The sequence below is a fragment of the Varanus komodoensis genome, unplaced genomic scaffold (genome assembly GCF_004798865.1).
Source record: "Varanus komodoensis strain SLA01 unplaced genomic scaffold, ASM479886v1 scaffold53, whole genome shotgun sequence".
Lineage (NCBI taxonomy): Eukaryota > Metazoa > Chordata > Lepidosauria > Squamata > Varanidae > Varanus > Varanus komodoensis.
The window spans coordinates 5,345,549-5,365,233 of record NW_025336126.1 but is presented as its reverse complement, the minus strand read 5'-3'; the positions used below and the strand labels follow the sequence as shown (position 1 = coordinate 5,365,233).

Below are 19,685 nucleotides of genomic sequence, written 5' to 3'. Positions count from 1 at the left end.
ATCCCATCCTTCACCTGGGTCTCGGGATGGTAATACACAAACAAAGCACAGCATCAGTAACATACAAAAACCCATTTTAAAGCAACATCAGATCTTAAAATACTGAGAAAATAAAAAGGTTTTGGCCTGGCGCCAAATGAATAAAGTGTTGGCATAAGGCACACCTCTCTGGAGACCATGTTTCAAAGCTGAGGTGCCACTGCAGAGAAAGCCCTGCAGATCAGCTGCAAAACTCAAGAGTTTAGGCTCCCCCTGCCCACCACCACCTTTGTAATGGGCTTCCTAATGATGTCCGCCTGGCCCTGTCACTGCTTTCATTTTAGCACCAGGCAAAAACTGTCCTCTTTTGCAGGTATTTTGAGACTGGATTTTAACACCTGACTGCAGCAACTCACTCTGCTTCTAACAGGTTTCATCCCACCTCCCCCCTGTACTTTTAACTGTTCTGTTGCCCTGTTTTTTAATGTTAGCAGCTTAAAGAGCCCATAGAGGGCTATTCAGTGGCCTACAGATTTGTAAATAAATAAATAACCATTAGCACTGCTTGTGATTGAGTGCTGATGAGAGCTGGGAGTTCAACGACCCAAGAAATACATGTTTGCTTGGGTCAGGAGATGGTACAGTGACTGTAACAGAGAACACAACTTTGCTGATGCAAGTGTCAGTCACAAGATGGCAGAGATAGGCTTACCCCAATCGGGTGTCTTCCAGATGTTTTGGATTACAACACCCATTATCCCTGACCAGTTAGCCCCAGAGGCTTAGGCTGATGGAGATCATAGCCACAAATATTTGCGAGGCACTACTTTGGAGAAAGCTGGTAAAGATTTTTTGAATTCAAAGGGAGTTATTCTCTGAGTAATACGGTACAAAGGCGCTGTTGCAAAGCCTTACGAAAACCAGTCGGACGTATTTCAACTCGTTGCATCATGAACCGCCACTGCCGCTGGGCCTGCGCTGTTCAAAGTACTCTGCAGCACCTTTTGCACTACAGCGCCCATCATCCCCTCCTTCACAACAGCGCCGAGAAGTCACTTTGCCTGGGAACATAGATATAAAAAAGAAGAGTGCCACTCAATCCGAGATTCCGTGAAGAAATACACCCTCCCTTGTAGATGCCTCTCTAACCTTTAGCAACTCTATGTCGAAGCCCACGGAAATCCGCGTTTTAGACAGGAAGTGGTCATCAGAACTGCGCCCGTTAGTATGAGGAAACCGGCGCATTCTCTTCTGGAAGGGACGCTTGGAAGCCTTTGCGCGTGCGCTGTGGCGATTGCGTGAAGGCGAAGCCTCCCTTCGTTTTCAGGCCGGGCCCGGGTGAGCGCGTGTGAAGTTGTGAGGGCTGCGGGGAGAGGGGATCAGAGGTTTGGGGGGCTGGCCTGGGGGCGGGAAATCTCTGAGAGGAAAAGCAAGACGATGGGTATGTGCCAGAAAGCCCCGGAGGAGGAGGGGGATGGGAATGGGGATGGGGGAGGTAACAGAGGAAGAAGCCAGCTGCGCTTTGGGTATCTAACTGAGGGATCTAGGAGGCAGATTCCCCTTGCTTGCCGACGTGATTTCTTAGATTAAAATTTAGGATAAATAATGGATTTTTCCAAAATATTTACTTTAAATAAAGGTTGGATATATTACGGATCAGTATCATGTAAATTGGGGTGCAAAGAGTACTGCTTCCATCAGCCCTTACCAACGTAACCAAGGGTGAGGGAGAGAGTTGGGAGTTGCAGCCCAACCACACGAGGGCCACAATTTTGTATTCTAGTGTCTAGAATCATAGAATAATAGAGTTAGAAGGGAGCCAGTCAGGCCAGCGGGTCTAATATATATACTTATATAAGGCTCATTCTTTGAATGGCAATCCTTATTTAGCCAAAATGGTACCATTCTGCTGGTGGTAATACTAATAATTTGTCATCAACCTACTTGGCATTTTATTCGTTTTTAAATAAGGGATATATGATGGTTCAGCATCCCGAGAAGCTTAGAGTTGAAAGTTCATCCAATTGGAAATAACAAAAGAAGAGAAGTAGGAGGGGGGGTGAACAGGAAAGTCATATTTAGCTGCTTCATGTTTAGTGAAGTATGAGAGTTGTATACATTGGACACTAGTGTGATGTAACGATTAAAAGTATTGGACAAGTATGGGAAAACCTTGGATCAAATTCCAGGTTCAGCTGTGAAGCTGGCTGGCTTACTTTTGAACTTGTTGATATCCTCAGCCCAACCTAGCTTTATTGTCAGATTTTGAAAAGTGGAATGGGCTGTGGAGAAGGGAGCTAAGCTGAATTCTTTGGAGCAGAAGAGTGTGATATAACTGTTTGGGTTCTGGATCTGCCGCTACACATGGAGGGGCTGTTCTCATGGACGTGAGCTAACCAGATCTTTGCATTTCCCCCACCCATCCACCAAATGTCATCCAGGTTCAGGAGTGGCAGGCAACTGACAGTCCAGAGTCGCCACCACCATGTCACGTTTCTTCACCACTGGCTCAGATAGTGAGTCAGAATCGTCAGTTTCTGGGGATGAGCTGGTAGCCAAGCCCGTTGGAGGAAATTTTGGGAAACAGTAAGTATAATCTCAATTGTGGGGGGATTGGAGAGGGAGGGATTAAAGCATGGGGAACCCCCAACTAGGTTCTCCAGATGACTACATCCCCTTTCCCCAAGCACCAGTAATGTGGTGACTTTTGTGCAGTTTTTTTTTTTTTGGCTCATTTTTAGCAAAATGCCTTTCATAAGGCTTAATTATTGGCAGCAGGAACATTTAACTAATATGCTGAAAATAATAGCAATTCTGGATCTACCACTTCTGCTTTCATCACTTACCACTACTGGAATCTGGTGCTCCAACCTTCACCAAAATTGAATTCAGCTCTTAGACTGAAAGAGGTTTCCCATTACTGGATTAAAGGCTCCTAGCTGTTGCTGTAAGAGGAGTGGGGTGTGTGTGTGTTTGTGCAGGGAGTGGAATATTGTATCCCTGTTTTAAAAGTCAGAAATGGGAATTCAGGGTTTTAGGCTTACCCTTTCTCCTCTTTGATTTAATCCACTGCTTTCATGACATATCTCAGTGGTGGAGAACCTATGGCACGTGTGCCACAGTGGGCACACAGCCCCCTCTGTTGGCACATGAGCCAAGTCACCCCAGCATTGCCCCAGCAGCCGAGCATCGAATACCAGTGCACATAGGGGCCATGCGCATGCTCGGAAAGGGATAGTGGCGCCAGGTGATGACATCACAAGTCACAACTCATTAACCGTGACTCGTCCGAGCTTTCGCATGGCCGGTCAGTGCGCTGCCAAGGAGAGAGAGAGAGAGAGATGTATCTATATTTGCTTGGACTAGCTGTGAGTTGTTTTTTCTAAACTGAAACCTCAGTTTTCATATTTTATTGTAGTGTTGGCGCTTTGCAATAAGTGGGGTTTGGGTAGCAGTTTGGGCACTCAGTCTCTAAAAAGTTCGCCATTACTGGTTTAGGGTTAGAAAAACAAGCTGTCCTGGCATGATATTGGTGGTTGGAATGTGTTTAGAACGGGCAAAAAAGATGAGCTGTGCAGAAAAAGCTACTCAGGGAAGGTTTTTTCAAAATCACCCTCTTTTCTATGGAACTTTCGCCCTCTGTTACGGTTAGGGGTATACTCCAGGGTAGGGTTAGGGTTAGAAAAACAAGCTGTCCTGGCATGATATTGGTGGTTGGAATGTGCTTAGAACAGGCAAAAAAGATGAGCTGTGCAGAAAAAGCTACTCAGGGAAGGTTTTTTCAAAATCGCCCTCTTGTCAATGTTATTTTAGCCCTAGATTAGGGTTAGGGATGTGCACCAGGGTAGGGTTAGGGTTAGAAAAACGAGGTGTCCTGGCATGATATTGATGGTTGGAATGTGTTTAGAACGGGCAAAAAAGATGAGCTGTTCAGAAACAGCTACTCAGGGAAGGTTTTTTTCAAAATCGCCCTCTTGTCAATGGTATTTTAGCCCTATATTAGGGTTAGGGGTGTGCACCAGGGCAGGGTTAGGGTTAGAAAAACAAGGTGTCCCAGCATGAGTTTGATGGTTGGAATGTGCTCAGAATGGGCAGAAATGATGAGCAGTGCAGAAATAGCTAGTCAATGAAGGTTATTTCAAAAACACCCTCTTTTCTATGGAACTTTCGCCCTCTATTACAGTTAGGGGTATACTTCAGGGTAGGGTTAGGGTTAGAAAAACTAGGTGTCCCAGCATGAGTTTGATGGTTGGAATATGTTTAGAATGGGCAGAAATGATGAACAGTGCAGAAAAAGCTAGTCAAGGAAGGCTTTTTCAAAATCGCCCTCTTGTCAATGGTATTTTAGCCCTATATTAGGGTTAGTGGTGTGAACCAGGGTAGCATTAGGGCTAGCAAAACGAGATGTCCTGACATGATTTTGATGGTTGGAATGTGTTTAGAATGGGCAGAAATGATGAGCTGCGCAGAAAATACTTGTCAAAGAAGGCTTTTTCAAAATCGCCCTCTTTTCAGTGTAAAGAGCTGGGAAAGACTCCTGCATGCAGCCCTCGAGAGCCACAGTCAGTGTCAACAATAATGGTCCAGAGGAGGCATTATCTAGCTGACATAGTGCAGGGAATCTTCCTATTTTCTGAAGACAACCATCAGAAAAATATGCATGCTCTCATCTTCTGCTCCTCTCCATCATATGCACGGTCTTTGGGGGAGGACCATGTCCGTGTCTTTAGATGGGTTTTGATTTTGCCCAGGAACTAGGCCAGGGGTAGACAGAAGGTAGATTAGGATTCTGTGGATCCTGGCTGAATGCCAGTCAGTCAGTCAGCAAGGGTTTCTGCCTTCCAGGATTGTCCTTTTGCATGAAGGGGCTGAACTTAGTTCTTTTCGAGTATTGAAAACAGCTTCCTTGGTTCAGATGAACTCTTTTTTAAGAACTTTAATGTTCTGTCTTTTGCGCCAGGCCCTCACTAATAAATTTTTGGAAAGTCTGCCCAACCAAGTGCTTAGTCATCCATAAAGCTGGTAATAAAACTTGGGAGCCTGTGGAACTTCTCTCCATCTTTTCTGTTATTCTCTGCTTTCTTCTTTTATCCCTGTATTCCATCCACAGGTGGAATCTTCTTTAAATGTGGGTCTCTGATGGGTATCTAATGCATTGGTAGCTAGCATACCATAGACAGTGCAGTAATGCAAGCTGACTTTTCAATATTACATTGGAAACTGTCCTTTGTCTTTATTCTTTTTGGACCATGGGGCATCATTCACTATTGGTTAATTGACTGAGATATGTTTTACTCTGCTGTTCAGCCAAATAGACCACAGTGGCAGTTTCTGTTATAAAGGATCAATAACAAAGGAGATATACACACTAAAAACTTAACAGAAAAGGGAGAGGAGTGGGTGAGAGGAGAAGAGGAAAATGATCATGACTAGCCTAAATGGAGGTGGTCTCTCAGTAGAGCGAGGATTAAGAGTGTGGAAGTGAGGCTTCGGTGCGCTGGGTTCTTATCCCCACTAAGCCACTGGGTGACTCTGAGCAGGTCACAGACTCTCAGCCTAACCCTAAGCTTTTGAGCAGGAGGAGAATGACATAAGCCACTGTGAGTTCTTTAAAAATGAAAAAGCAGGATATAAATTAATAAATTAGAGGCCTCCCATTTGTACAGCCAGATAGCCCAACACTTATATGATGACTGTGCTACATAGTTTACACTGGGAGTTAGACAAGAAAGTTGATTTGGCTTAGGCTGCAAGGGTACTGTTGTGCTTTATGCCTCTTGCTTCATCTCTGTGGGATCCCTCAGACAGCAACTTTGGTCCTGGGTCTTAGGTGCTCATCTAGTAATAATTGAACAGTAATGTTGAAAGGTGTGTGTGTTGCAATTCATGCAACACAACAGTCCCTTGGGCAATCTTCCCACCAGCGCCTGTCTGGCCATGCCTGTGGCAGCTCTTTCCTTCTGCCTGCTTCTTCCTCTCATCCAAAGTTGAGCAATTTCAGGGGCCAGTTTCAGCCCCCCAGAGGGCTGCTGTTGTCAAAAGGTGCAGCAGAACAGACCATAGTTTACCAGTTTCAACAACAACCCAGAAAGGTAGCTGACAATGTTATCCATAAAACAAGAGTGTAAAGCTAAGTAAAGGCACTGTCATGGTTTACTGCCTATTGATTTTCTGCTGGTGGTCAGCAAATTCAGCTAGGACGGGGATGCACATCTCTCTGGACAATGTGTACGAATAATCGATTGCAGGAATTAACCGCCTGTTTCCCTCCCCTTTCTACAGGCCTCTCCTGTTGAGTGAAGATGAGGAAGATACCAAGAGAATTGTGCGCAGCGCAAAGGACAAGAGGTGATGTTCGGCTGAATTGTGGGAGGAGGAGGTGCTTCTGGTTTCTGGAGGACTAAGCTGAGAGCCTCATTCTGTTAACTGGCATGGCAGTGGCCTCTTTCCTTTGGGATTGACAGTATTGTGGCCGCCTCGCCTTGGCTTTTGGGGGACCCAGATGCATGCCCTGCCCCTTTGCCCCAGAGTTCAACCACGCCTCCTTTTCTCCCTTGCCTCAGGTTTGAAGAGCTCACCAACTTGATCAAGACAATCCGGAATGCCATGAAGATCCGGGATGTCACCAAATGCTTGGAGGAATTCGAGTTGCTGGGCAAGGCTTATGGAAAGGCCAAGAGCATAGTTGACAAGGAGGGCGTGCCCCGCTTCTACATCCGCATCCTGGCAGACCTGGAGGATTACCTCAACGAGGTAGGGAGACGGGGACAACGACAGCAGGCTCAGTTGCTCTTTGACTTCGCTGCCAGTTTTTGGGGTTGTGATATTTCTTTGTTTTTCTTTTCGTTTTTTTTTTTTTTAGTGGGTGCTTGTCTTTAAATATGTGTATTTCATCATAAGCAGATTCGTTCTGGTCAGTAAGCCACCTTGAAATCTTTCCAGGGTGGGAATAAATGTCTTAAGTATATAGAGAGTAAGGATGCACATACAATTAGGCATAAATTGCATTTTTAAAAAATGCCCTCTCTCCAAGCAACTCATGGCACACATGATCTCTTCCACACCCTCTTTTATCCTTGCAATGACCCTGCAAGGTAGTCTTGTCCAAAGGATGGTAACACTTCACGGGTGAGAAGGAATGTAGGCACAGATCCCCTCATCTTAGTTTGATGCTGTCCCCTAAATAGTGAGGGTTTGGCAACTTGGTAGACTCCAGATGTTCTAGCCTACAACTCCGTACTGACTGAGCCTGATGGTAGCCCAGAACACCTGGAGGGTACCAGGTTGCCCGACTCTGATATTAGATACTAAAACATCGGCTCGAGAGTGAAGCAGCTGCCCTTTGTGGCATTACACAAAGTAAGAAGCGAGGCTGATTTGTGGGCCACCACCTATAGTCATGTCGCCTTTCCTTTTGTCTCCTTGACGTAGCTATGGGAAGACAAGGAAGGCAAGAAGAAGATGAACAAGAACAACGCCAAAGCTCTTAGTACCCTCCGGCAGAAGATTCGCAAGTACAACCGGGATTACGAGAGCCAGATCACAGCCTACCGCCAGGTATCAACATGCCTACAGGGTGGAGGTCATTCTAGAGTGGTACCTGAGGAGTATCGCGTGAGCACGTGTGTGTGGTGGATGTATTTAGGGGTGCTAAGCCTTAGGTAACAGGGAGGGATGGTAATACAGCAGTTGGATCTCCAGCTGGTTTAGTCTTCAAGTCCCAGAAGTCCCTGCAAGGCCGGTGGTCAGAAATGCTGGGAGTTGAAGTCCAAAGCATTTAGAGATCTGTTTTGTTCCCATGCCTACCTCTGGCCATCCTGTTGAGGCTTGGAGCAGCCTTCCCCGGTATGATGCCCTCCAGGTGAATTGGACTACACCTCCAAGCATCCCTAGCCGGCTTTTGGCTTTGGGTGACTTGTGTATTCAGAGCTAGGTCAGAAAGTAGAGTTTGTAAGAGACGGTTTGTGACAAGAGCAAGTAACCTCGGTTTATTTACCATCTCGGATGTTTTCCCAGAACCCTGAGCAGTCAGCTGACGAGGAGGATGACAAGAAAAGTGATGATTCAGAGGGTAAGTGTCAATGCAGCCACAGATCGATAGATCTTCTTTCCAATGAAACCGTGTATGTTGTCCCCTTTCAGTGCCAAACCCACCCTCTTCTTGTCCCCAGGATCGTCCTCTTCGGGTGATGAAGATGACGAAGGAATGAGTGCAGCAGCCTTCCTGAAGAAGAAAGAAGGAGCATCCGAGGGACGTGGCAAATACATGAAAAAGATGGAGGTGAGAGCTTCCGAAGGAGTGCCTTGGCCAGACTCCAGTGGGCCATCAGCATGGAGTTGCTGATGGGCCCTGTACCATCTCCCACCCAAACTGTTGTTCGATTGCTCTCAAAGCCCCCTGAAGCTGATGCTCCCTTTCCACCCAAAAGCCCCTGCTGCATTCAGTCAACCTGTCCACTGTCCAGCCTGACCCCTCCTCCCATCTGCAGCAGGAAAGAATGGCAGAGATGTTCCCAGATGCTTGCGGAACTGGGGCAGATTTCTCATGAAGCTTGGGTTGTTCAAGGTGTTTTGTAACTTCTCTGACCCTCTGCTGTTCTGTGGCTTTTGCCAGCTGAATTTGAGAGGCCGCATGGTTTGCCAGGACACAATTTTTCTTCCTCCTCTTCCCTGGCAGGATGAAGATGAGGATGAAGAAGACTCAGATGATGATGAAGACTGGGGCTCATCGGATTCAGAATCGGACTCGGAGTCAGATGAAGATGAGGGCAAATATACATCCTTGGCCTCTAAGTTCCTTAAGAAGTAAGGGGGCAGCCTTTTTTGACAAAATGTGCGGCATGCCTGTTATCTTCGTGCAATACTTCCTGGTGTCCTTTTGAGCAGTGATCCCTCAGCCTTGAGCCAGGAGGATGACCAGTTGTGACTGAGCCTTTGATCAAGATCAGGAACCCCTAATTTGGGAACCTGAAACTGAGACTCTCTCGAGCTTTGCTGTGCGCCGAGGATCCACTCATGGAGTTGGGTTATCCAGGGCCCAACCTGTCAGTCTGGCTTTTGCTGCTTTAGACTCTGTATATCATTACAGAGTTTGGGTTTAGCTTGACCACTTCCATGTTTGATTATCTGTTCTACAGCTTAGGTAGTGATGGGCCTGTGGAAGGGCACTACTTGTTAAATGGAGGTGCACGAGCAGATCAAGTTGGCATCTCCATTCTGGCTCTGTTTGGAGCGTTTAACTGGGCCCTTGGGTACTTAAGCCACGACAGGAAGCTAGTATCTGTAAACAGATGGTAGGCGATCTTTGTTGTGGTTCTGATGGATTGAGCAGTGTCTATACTGGATAGTTTGTATTTGATGACCACCTAAATCTGGTTCAGATCAGACTGGCTGGGGCTGGGGCTGGGGCTGGCTTCATTAATGTAAGGCTAGAACCGTAGTCGAGTTAGGGGGCTGTTCTTGGGCTTGAACGATTCGGGCAGCCTGGGGCTTCAGAGTCTCAGGATGCAAATCTGTTTCATCCTCCACAACCAGAGCTGGCACTGAGGAAGATAAGAGGATGCTAGAGAAGAAGCGGGAAGAGAAGGCAAAGAAAAAGCAGGACCGCAAATCCAAGAGATACGATGACGATGAGGACGACAACGAGGGTGGCGAGTGGGAGAAGGTCAAAGGGGGAGTCCCGCTGGTCAAGGTGAGGCACTGCTTCTGCCCTCTAGTCAGCTGGCAGGAGAGAGTGGCGCGGCTTGGAGGATGTTTGCTGATCACAGCTTGAGACTACCTTCCTTTTCCTCTTTCAGGAAAAGCCCAAGATGTTTGCCAAAGGCATAGAGATCAACCATGCCGTGGTCGTGAAGAAACTCAATGAGATCCTACAGGCCCGTGGAAAGAAGGGCACTGATCGGTGAGGCCACAGAGAGTGGATTTGGAAAGATGGGGAGAGGCTATGTATGCAACTCCCTTCTGGGGGGGTGGCTTTTGGGGTCACTGTTGCCACCTCACAGAGGCAAACTTGCCAGGCGATGTTATGACAATAATTTGAAGAGATGCTGCAGAGGCAGCTCCTTTCCCAAAGTGTCTCCTCTTCCCTTGAGATGGACCCAGACTCTGGCACAAGGAGCGATTCAGTGGCAATGGCAAGAGGCTTTGTGGCTCTGCAGAACAAACAAACGTGGTTTTAATTAAAGCATTTCCATCCCGCCTTATTTCTGTGGAACTCAGGAAGACATATCTACCTTCCCAGGCAGAATTTGCTTAGCTGTGGCAAGGTGAAACTTATGGAACCGCCTCTTTGCAAGTTCAGATTATTTGTCTGTCCGGCTCCATATAGTCAAGTCTGGGTGGCAACGACTTTCCAGGGTCTTGAGCAGGCAGGTGCTCTCTTACCTGGCTACATCCTCCTCCTGTGAAGTTGGCTGCATCACGTTCTCTTCAGGCTGGTCTGTCACCTCTATACAGTGTCCCAAATTTTTCCTCGGCTCCTTAGTTCCAGGAGAGCTAAACATGGAAGATGGTTCCTCAAGTGTTAAGACGCTTTCACGTAGGGCAGCAGCAGATGACATGAGGAAGTACCTTGGGAGAAACAACCCAGCCTTTTCCACCTCTCCTAGCACACGTCCATCCTGACCTCCTCTTCTATGTGCCCCCCTGCAGGGCAGCCCAGATCGATCTTCTGCAGCTTCTGGTCGGAATTGCAGCCGAGAACAACCTGGGCATTGCCATTGACATCAAAATCAAGTTTAACATTGTTGCATCTTTGTATGACTACAACCCCAACCTGGCCACATACATGAAGGTACAGGGCAAAGGGGGAAGGTGGGTGGGAAGAAGCTACACAAACACAGCACAAGTCTCTTTTGCTTCCCAGTGTTAACTGAGAAAAACGTTCAGACATTATCAAGTGCCTTTCTGTAATGCCAAGGGCCTCAGTTGTTTCCTCTTTGTTCCTGCTTTCCCTCCATGGACAGCCGGAGATGTGGCAGAAGTGCCTTTCCTGCATTGATGAGCTTCTGGACATCCTCTTTGCGCATTCCAACATCTTCATTGGTCAGAACATTGCAGAGGATTCTGAGAACCTGTCCAACAACGAACAGGTGAGCGATTCTACCTACAGCAGTCAGCTGCAACTTCTCCCCTAATTTGGGATGGGTTGAACAAGCTATTTTGATATCTGGAGGAGGTGAGCAAGCAAGATGCTAGAGTTAATTGGCAGACAAGAAAGAGAAAAGGTGCGGTGTCATTGTGTCTTCCCAATGGCCTTTACTCCATTCACCTGTTTGTGTTTTTCCATGGCCAGCCCCTTCGGGTCCGTGGCTGTATTTTGACTCTTGTGGAGCGGATGGATGAGGAGTTCACCAAGATCATGCAGAACACAGACCCCCACTCCCAAGGTGAGTGAACAAGTGTCTGTCTGTCTTGCACAGGAAGGCGGGGGGAATGGAGGGACTTCAGATGGGCCTGAAGATAGCCTTCTGATCTCCTCCAGATGTGTGGGATTACAACCCCCACCATCCCTAGCTAGATGCTTTCTAGGGAACGGATTGCTTCTTCCCTGGGTCTGTTTCAGCATATCTCCATTTTGTGTCTGCTATATATGATTATCCAAACCCCATTGAGCAAATTCCAAAGCTTTCCCTCTTAGTTTCCTGGGGGGACATCCATCAAAATCAAAGGTGGCAAAGTCATTGCTACAATGCAAAGAAGAGCTAATGTGTCTGCTGCTTTTCCTTGGCAGGACTGTACTTTGTTATTCCATTTTTGTACATGTGCAAAATCCCAAAATCGATTATTAATCAAGTTTCTATACTGCCCAACAGCAGAAGTTCTCTGGGGGGTTCACAAAATACATTAAAAATAACAATTAAAGATGCCTCATATTAAAACATAATTAAAAGTTAATACAAAATTTAAAACCAATTTTAAATACATATTAGTTATTATAACTTTATAAAAATCCTCAGCTCCTGTTTAACGGGTATTTTGGTGTTGTCTCGACACATTCTATATGGCAAAGAAAGAAATCCAGCAGCCCTCTTTGCTCTTTGGCAACCAATGCTGCAAGATCTGCATTGGTTGCCAATGTCTTTCTCCGCTCAATTTAAGCTGTTGGTATGAAGCTGTTTAAACATTAAGGCTGTCTGAGGGTCCACCTATCTTGGTATGGGACTTTTCAGTAAGATCAGCAGGAGAGGTCATTTTGCAGACCCTGCAGAGGCCTGCTTGTGGGGTGGGTGAGAAAGGGGTTTTTCCTGCATTGCTCCCAAATCCTGAAGCACCTCCCCGTTGGACAATTGGTCTCCCCGCCTCTGAATTCAAGCATGTCTGCCTTGCATTGTTTTTAAAATTGTTTAAAGTGTTTAATGTTTTTCCTATATTTTAATGGTTTTTATGTTTTCGTGAACCACCACGGAAAGTCTTAGAAAGCCAGTGCAGAAATACTGCACATCTAGAAATGTTCCTTTTTTCCACCAGAGTATGTCGACCACCTGAAGGATGAGGCCAAGGTCTGCAAGATCATCGACCGGGTGCAGACCTACCTGCAGGACAAAGGGACCACGGATGAACTCTGCCGCATCTACCTGCGCTGCATCCTCCACACCTACTACAAGTTTGACTACAAGGCTCACCAGCGACAGCAGGGCCCTGCAGGGGATAGCAAGGTAGTGGCGCGCCACTGACAGTCGCTGGCTTGCCTGAGGCTTCCCACTCTGGTTGCAGGGACTATTAAAGTCTTTGTGGGAGGTGAAAACCCTGGTGCCCACTCACATGGTGGTCAGTTCCCAGAATCCTTAATGATGGTCACACAGGTTGGGCCTGATTTGACGTCCGGAACGACAGTAGGGCACCAGGTTGGGGGATGGCTGCCCTGAAGTGTCTAATGCTTAGGAAGCTATGTGCTGCCTGCTTCAAGGATGAATATCTCATGCCTGAAGGCTAGATCCAGCACTCTGGATTTCCCCAAATGGCCATGCACTTTTCCCAGCTGTTGTACAGCTGTTGTACAGCTGTTGTTCCAGAAGGCATTTACAGCAGCAAGAGCCTTAAGTTAAAATAAACCAGTATTTTTCCCTCCTCCCATTTTGCCTTCAGTCTCACCCAATGCTGGGATAATGGCCCAGCCCAAAAAAATTTCCCTGAAGTGGAATTTGGCCCTCAAGCTGAAAGTGGGTCAACTTTCAAGTACCTGAAGGTGAGGTACTCTGGCTGGCAGTGGCCTTTCCCAGCACCTGCTACCTGGTCTTTCTGGCTGGAGATGCCATAGATTAAGCCCAGGAGCTTCTGCAGGCAAAGACAGACTATGCCTTCCCCAAATCAGAGTTCAGCTGTGTCCTTCAGCCTTGACAGTATAGAGGAAAGGGGATGCTTTGGATGGATTGATAAGATTGCTGACAGGTTGGGAGAATGTAGGATACATCCGCACAGCATGGGTGCCAAGGACCTTGGGCAGTTGTAGGTCTTGTCGGTTTTCAATGTAAGCTTTCGCTGAGTGTTGGTTTAGTTTCCATGGCTTCCTTCAGAGGATCCTGGGAAGGGAAGTGCTTGTGAGTGGTAGGAGGGAGAGAGAGATTGCCAACTAGGCTTTGTAGAGAGTTTTAGCTTCCAGCTGTACAACTTCAGTTCTTAGATGCCCTGTGTTAGGAGTCTTAACACTTAAGCAGATTTGAAATTAGTTTATATTTTCATTTGAGACTGTACTCTTAGCATTGTAATGGCAGAGAAAGGGAGCCAAAGCTGGAGAGCATTTGACACGCGAGGACACCTCTATTAGGGCTAGATGCTGGTCATGGGAGATATTTTCTGGCTCTTTACCTTGTGTTACGCCCTTGCACACAGTCGGAACAAGACCAGGCTGAGAACGAGGCTGAGGACTCAGCGGTGCTGATGGAACGCCTCTGCAAGTTCATCTACGCCAAGGATAGGACAGACCGGATCCGTACCTGTGCCATCCTCTGCCACATCTACCACCATGCCTTGCACGACCGCTGGTATCAGGCCCGTGACCTGATGCTCATGAGCCACCTGCAGGACAACATCCAGCACGCAGACCCGCCTGTGCAGGTTAGGGAGGGCAACTGGAGCAGAGGGGCCTGGGGTGCTTAGCTGCAGCTGACAAAGCTGGTCCTCTAAGCATATGCCCCAGAATGGCCATGGAGGATCAAGAACTCCCTCTCACCCTGCTGGGTAACACACTCACTCCTGCTCACAGTTTCCACCTCTGATACTGAGAAGCAGCAGGTGTCCCAAGCCAGGTGAATAGGAACAAAAAGTACCCATCCCAGCAAATAATGGAATACTGGGCAAGGTGAATCAGGTGGGCAGAATAGCTGGAAAGGAGCTTGTACTTCTGTGTCTGTCCCGCCTGAATTGTGAAGGAAGAAGATGGGAAGTGAATATTTGGGGCAGGAGTGATATACTTTGCATCACCCCACAGCCCTTGGGGAGCAGAATCCAGTCCGTTTCCAGTCCCCTTAAACTCTCGTGACTCTTGCAGATCCTGTACAACCGGACGATGGTGCAGCTGGGCATCTGCGCGTTCCGCCAGGGCTTGATCAAGGATGCCCACAACGCCCTGCTGGACATTCAGTCGAGCGGACGAGCCAAGGAGCTGCTGGGCCAGGGGCTGCTGATGCGCAGCATGCAGGAGCGCAACCAGGAGCAGGAGAAGATCGAGAAGCGGCGCCAGGTCCCCTTCCACATGCACATCAACCTGGAGCTCCTGGAGTGTGTCTATCTGGTCTCGGCCATGCTGCTTGAAATCCCCTACATGGCCGCCCACGAGTTCGATGCCCGCCGGCGCATGATCAGCAAGCAGTTCCACCACCAGTTGCGCGTGGGCGAGCGCCAGCCCCTCCTGGGTGAGTGCCCCTGCAGCAGCTGGCCTGTTGGAGCCTTGGAAAGGCTGGGCTGGCCGGTGTTGTGCGCCAACGTGTCCCAACCTAGAGCCCTCCAGATGTGCTGCCCTACAGCTCTCTCACTCCCCAGCCACATGAGTGCTGAGCCCACACATCTGCAGGGCACCTGGTTGGAGCAAGCTGGTCTCGCCCCCAGGGTCCCTCTTCGAACGGTCAGTTTGCATATTCCCATGATTCTGAAGATGTGTGGGAGGGACAGGTAGCTGTGAGGGGCAGTGAAGCCCCACCTCTTAAGGCACCCTTTCCCTGCCTGGTATGATGCTAGGATTTGTAGTCCAACATATTTGGAAGATGTCCACTGGGAGAAGGCTGTCCTAAGTGATAGGAATCCCGCCAAGATACTCCTCTGTTTTCTGTGACTTCCGATGTGACTTCGGAGTCCTGCAGATGGAGTTTTGGTGTATTATTAAACTGCTGTTACTTGCCAACAACCTGTTCCCCTCTTTCCTGGGTATTTGCAGAGGGGTTGGAGGGAGGGGAAGTCTTTCACTTGTGTCAGGCTTGCTGAAGTTGCAAAATGTTGGGAGTCTGTGCAGTTCCAGAGGCCTCTGCTCTTTCTGGTGGTTTCTTGTTCACAGTTCATTCAAAGATTATCAACTGCTGGGGGCGATATTGGACTTGGTGATCTGGCAAACAAATCTGAGGAAGCCTGGGTATAGTCCTTACTTAGAGGGATGGAAGGCTTTGCTTAAATGGTTGGTTTGATCATTCCCTTAAAAGTTGCCCCAAGTTTAATCAGGCACATGATTTTTAAGCAGTGCTTTTTAATACCAATACTTGTAAAAATTACAACTGTCAAATTATTTCCTCCTTTTTAAGAAGGAATGCTCCTAAAATGACCTGTTGTGACTGATAACATACAGAAACCATGTGTGTTTTTTTAAAAAAAGAATTGTTGTTCTTAATCATTAAGATCGTTCTTAATCATTAATGATTAATTTACCCAAATTAATCATTAAATTGATTAATCTGGGTAAAATAAATTCAAATGACAGTGACAGGCGTAATCCATACATTTTCAAACTATTTGAAGGAACATGTTTTTCTTCCTTGCAACATGCGCAAGATGAAATTCTTGGAAGACCAAGTTATTCTTGGCCTTGTGAGAAGATGTTAAAGAGGTCTAGCCCGTCATCGCGGCTACTCAAACTCCTTTCCAAGATGGGATGCTCTGTCCCTTCTTGACTGCCCCTCTCTCACTCTCCCCCTTGCTGCAGGCCCCCCGGAGTCTATGAGGGAGCACGTGGTGGCAGCATCCAAGGCGATGAAGATGGGCGACTGGAAGACGTGTCACCGTTTCATCGTCAATGAGAAAATGAACGGGAAGGTCTGGGACCTGTTCCCCGAGGCTGACAAAGTGCGCAGCATGCTCGTCCGGTCAGTGGCAGAGGGGTTGTTTGCGGGGGAAAGACTGCATCCTACTCCTTAAGGACAGATCAGGACAGACAAAAAGCCGACGGTTCTGAGAAGCGCTGGAGGAGTCTGGAAACGGGGGAAGCTGCCCTCTGCTGAATCTCCATAAATTCAGCAGGATCTAGCTCAGGATCGTCTGCTCTGAACGGGCGTTGCCAGAGATGGGGTGCGGGCTTTCATCTTCGAAGCCACTGTGCTCTAGTGTCTTTGATGCTGGCCCTGGAGGAATGGCTCCAGCCCTGGTCTTTGGATAGAGACAAAGTTGCAGCATTGGAACAACTGTGCCCACGGTGTCTCCTTGTCTGGGCAGTTGGGCAGTGAGGAGCTTGACGGCTGTCTGGGGAAAATGGCTGGTTAGGCTTTTAGACCGCCAGATGTTTTGGACTTCGGCTCCTGGGAGTCCGCTGCCTGCATGATGAGTGGACAGCAATGCTAGGAGGTGAATCCCCAAATGTCTGGAGGTCTTCTTTCTGCTTTAGAGGCAACACTTTTTCTAGCTCTCATGGTGGTTTCTCTTTCTTGCTCTCCCCGCATCAAAATACTCCAGGAAGATCCAGGAGGAGTCACTCCGGACCTACCTCTTCACTTACAGCAGTGTCTATGACTCCATCAGGTACCGTTGGTGGGGTGGAGTGGGCAAGCCAGTCTCTGACCCTCGTGCCTCATTTTGCAGATGCGGAGTCTATGTGGTCAAGAGTTCCTTGCTGTTGTGGGCGGGCGGGCGGGCAGGCAGGCAGGGGGTGTCAGGAGCTCCTCTGCAGCCACCCAGTTCCTGAACATTTAACAAAATTAGTCCATCTTTTACACTCTGTGCTTTCCGTCTGTCATTTAATCGCAAGCCTTGTGTGAGCTGCTGTCCCTCTTGGGCAGCTTTCCCCAACCTGCTGCCCTTCAGATGGGTGGGACCAGAACTTCCATAGCTGCCACTGGGGGAGGCTGCCCTAGGAGACTCCTTGCCTGCCAGGCCGCTGTTGCACCTCGCCCCCCATGAGCTGGTGACCAAATCGCCTTCCCTTCCCAAATGCGTCTGCCTCTTTCTAGCATGGAGATCCTGTCCGAGATGTTCGAGCTGGACCTCCCCACAGTGCACAGCATCATCAGCAAGATGATCATCAATGAAGAGCTGATGGTGAGAGGTCCTTTCCAGTGGGGCAGGTAGTGGTGGGTGGCCCGGTTGCAGAGATGGGGGGGCAGTAACCAGAGGGGGCCGCTCTTGCCCACACCAGCTCAGAGGTGGGTGGGAAGGGCTCTAGCGCTTTCCGCAGCAGCTCTCGGCAGGGGAGGTGGCTCACTGGATTTCCAAAGAGGTTCCAGTGGGATGGAAGGTTCTGAGGAAAATAGGAGGCCGCTTGGTGCAAGTAGGAGGAGGAAGCAGCCTTTTCCCTTTGAAAGGCAGTTTTGAGCGTAAGCCAGTCTTGCTTGCTGAGCTCGTCTGAGCTTTCCAAACCTTGCCCTGCCAGGCCTCTCTCGACCAGCCGACCCAGACAGTCGTGATGCATCGGACAGAGCCCACCTCCCAGCAGAACCTGGCACTGCAGCTGGCCGAGAAGCTGGGCAGCCTCGTGGAGAACAACGAGAGGGTCTTTGACCAGAAGCAGGGCACATACGGCGGCTACTTCCGGGGTAAGTGGGAGTTCCGAGTGCTGCCTCTCGTGTCAACGGGGCTCTGCTTCGGCTTCCTCTCTCTTCTGTCCCATTAGCTTCAGAAAGTTCCAGCTGCTCCATTCCATTAGCCTGTTAGGATGTTGCAGAGCAGGGAGGAGGACCCCCGGCCCCACACGAGGGCTGCCGCTGCTGTCGTCCTTGAACCGTGACTATGCTGCCTAGGGGCTGATGGCAGCTGAGAGTCCAGCGACATATGGAGGGTTCCCGGTTCCCCACTGCCTTGTTACAGAGAAGCAGGCATGGCTACTGCTTCCATGGTCTGCCTCCAAGTCTGCTTTCCTTGTAAAGAAGTAAAGGGAGTAAGCTTAATGGTGTGGTTGTGCAGCAAAGGCAACATTTGTGGAGCAGTTTCCCCTGCCTGGGTGGTGCTTCCAGTTGCTGTGGACTGAAACCTACCTCCTTCACTTTTTTGCAAAGGACCCTTGTTAGTGCCAGTGCTTCTCCCACCATCCTAAATTAGACAACAGTCCGCTTCCCTATGCATTTCTGCAGCGCCAACATGGGCCGATCTCCCTGCAAATGGCTGCTTGTTCTGGTGGGAGGGCAGGAATGTTCACTGCGTAGTCCTTTGCAGCAAGCCCTTTGCCCCGTCCCACTTCCTCAACTAGCCCAATTATGGCAGGTTTTATCAACCGCCTTTTTGCCACCGCCTTGCTCATCATCGCCTTCTGTTGCTCTCCCTGCAGATCAGAAAGATGGCTACCGGAAGAACGAAGGGGGCTACATGCGGCGTGGAGGGTACCGGCAGCAAGAGCGGCAGAGTAACTACTGATTCTTAGGCTGTTGTTGCAGACTTTATCGAAGGGAGAAATCCTGCTCTAGCGCTCATGTTTCAAACACATCAAATAAAGGATTTGTTTGAAAAAGAAACAAGTTGTGAAGTCCTTGGGGTCACAAGAAGATTAGGAAAAGGGTGCCAGATCACGTCTTGAGAAAGCGAAGGCTGCTTGAATTCCATGGCCTGCACACCCAGCCCCATCAACTTTTGGCATCAGCTCTGAGGGTCGAGTGTGTGGGCTACAGGAAACACCGGAAGAATGATTGTTTGAATTATTTCTTTTCCTTTTTTCAAAGAGCTTACATCATTCTCCTGCCGCTGCTCTCCATCTTATCCCCACAGCAACAACCCTGTGAGGTAGGTTGGGCTGAGGGTCTGTGACTGGCCCAAAGTCACCCAGTTGGCTCCACGGCCGAGCGGGGACTAGAACCCAGATCGTCTGAGTCCCACTCCAGCACTCTTCCACTCCACCATACTGGCTCCCAAGCAAAGCCTCTTGGGCTTCAGTCTTCATGGGAACAGGCAAAGACAGAATTGATTAGAGGAGTTATCCTCAAGAAAGTGCCAGGTAAAGAAACCCAGCCACTTACAAAAGCCGCTTTGACTTTGCAAGAACAAAGGTGGGATGTAACTCTTAACAAATCCTCTTAGCCTGATTCATGTCTCAGCATAATCTTGCAGGCCCTGTCAGTGGTACCTTTCTGCCGCAAACATACTGGTGCCACTTTATGCCAGCATGAAAGGGAGCGGATGTGTGAGAGCAGAATGCACAGGCAGGGGGCCGCATTGTTACAAAACAGCGAGCATCAACTGTTTGTTCTGTAATACTGATTTTCATTTCCACCCTGCCTTTCTGCACAAAAAAAGGACAGTGTCTTTCATCGAAGTTGGGTCAACATTCTCAAGAAAATTACCACTGCCATATTCATCAAGATTTCAGG

General features: G+C 48.5%; 1 protein-coding gene across 1 annotated transcript; it reads left to right on the top strand.

The window, feature by feature from the left end:
• The first annotated feature begins 1,211 nt into the window (after window positions 1-1,211).
• On the top strand, window positions 1,212-18,836 carry LOC123032230 (eukaryotic translation initiation factor 3 subunit C). Its single transcript, XM_044447960.1, has 21 exons — window positions 1,212-1,317; window positions 2,421-2,565; window positions 6,262-6,327; window positions 6,543-6,732; window positions 7,411-7,536; window positions 7,996-8,050; window positions 8,151-8,260; window positions 8,657-8,784; window positions 9,514-9,670; window positions 9,777-9,880; window positions 10,630-10,771; window positions 10,944-11,069; window positions 11,273-11,366; window positions 12,448-12,635; window positions 13,810-14,034; window positions 14,468-14,831; window positions 16,106-16,265; window positions 16,849-16,914; window positions 17,343-17,430; window positions 17,762-17,924; window positions 18,653-18,836. The coding sequence occupies exons 2-21, from the start codon at window positions 2,465-2,467 to the stop codon at window positions 18,736-18,738; spliced, it is 2,739 nt and encodes a 912-aa protein (XP_044303895.1). The 5' UTR covers window positions 1,212-1,317; window positions 2,421-2,464; the 3' UTR covers window positions 18,739-18,836.
• Window positions 18,837-19,685: the final 849 nt, after the last annotated feature.

Bases quoted from the DNA above. Each gene is read 5' to 3' on its own strand.
- LOC123032230 (XM_044447960.1), top strand. From the start codon at position 2,465: ATGTCACGTTTCTTCACCACTGGCTCAGATAGTGAGTCAGAATCGTCA. The intron at 6,733-7,410 runs GTAGGGAGACGG...TCCTTGACGTAG, and splicing joins TGGAGGATTACCTCAACGAG to CTATGGGAAGACAAGGAAGG. The intron at 11,070-11,272 runs GTGAGCGATTCT...TTCCATGGCCAG, and splicing joins ACCTGTCCAACAACGAACAG to CCCCTTCGGGTCCGTGGCTG.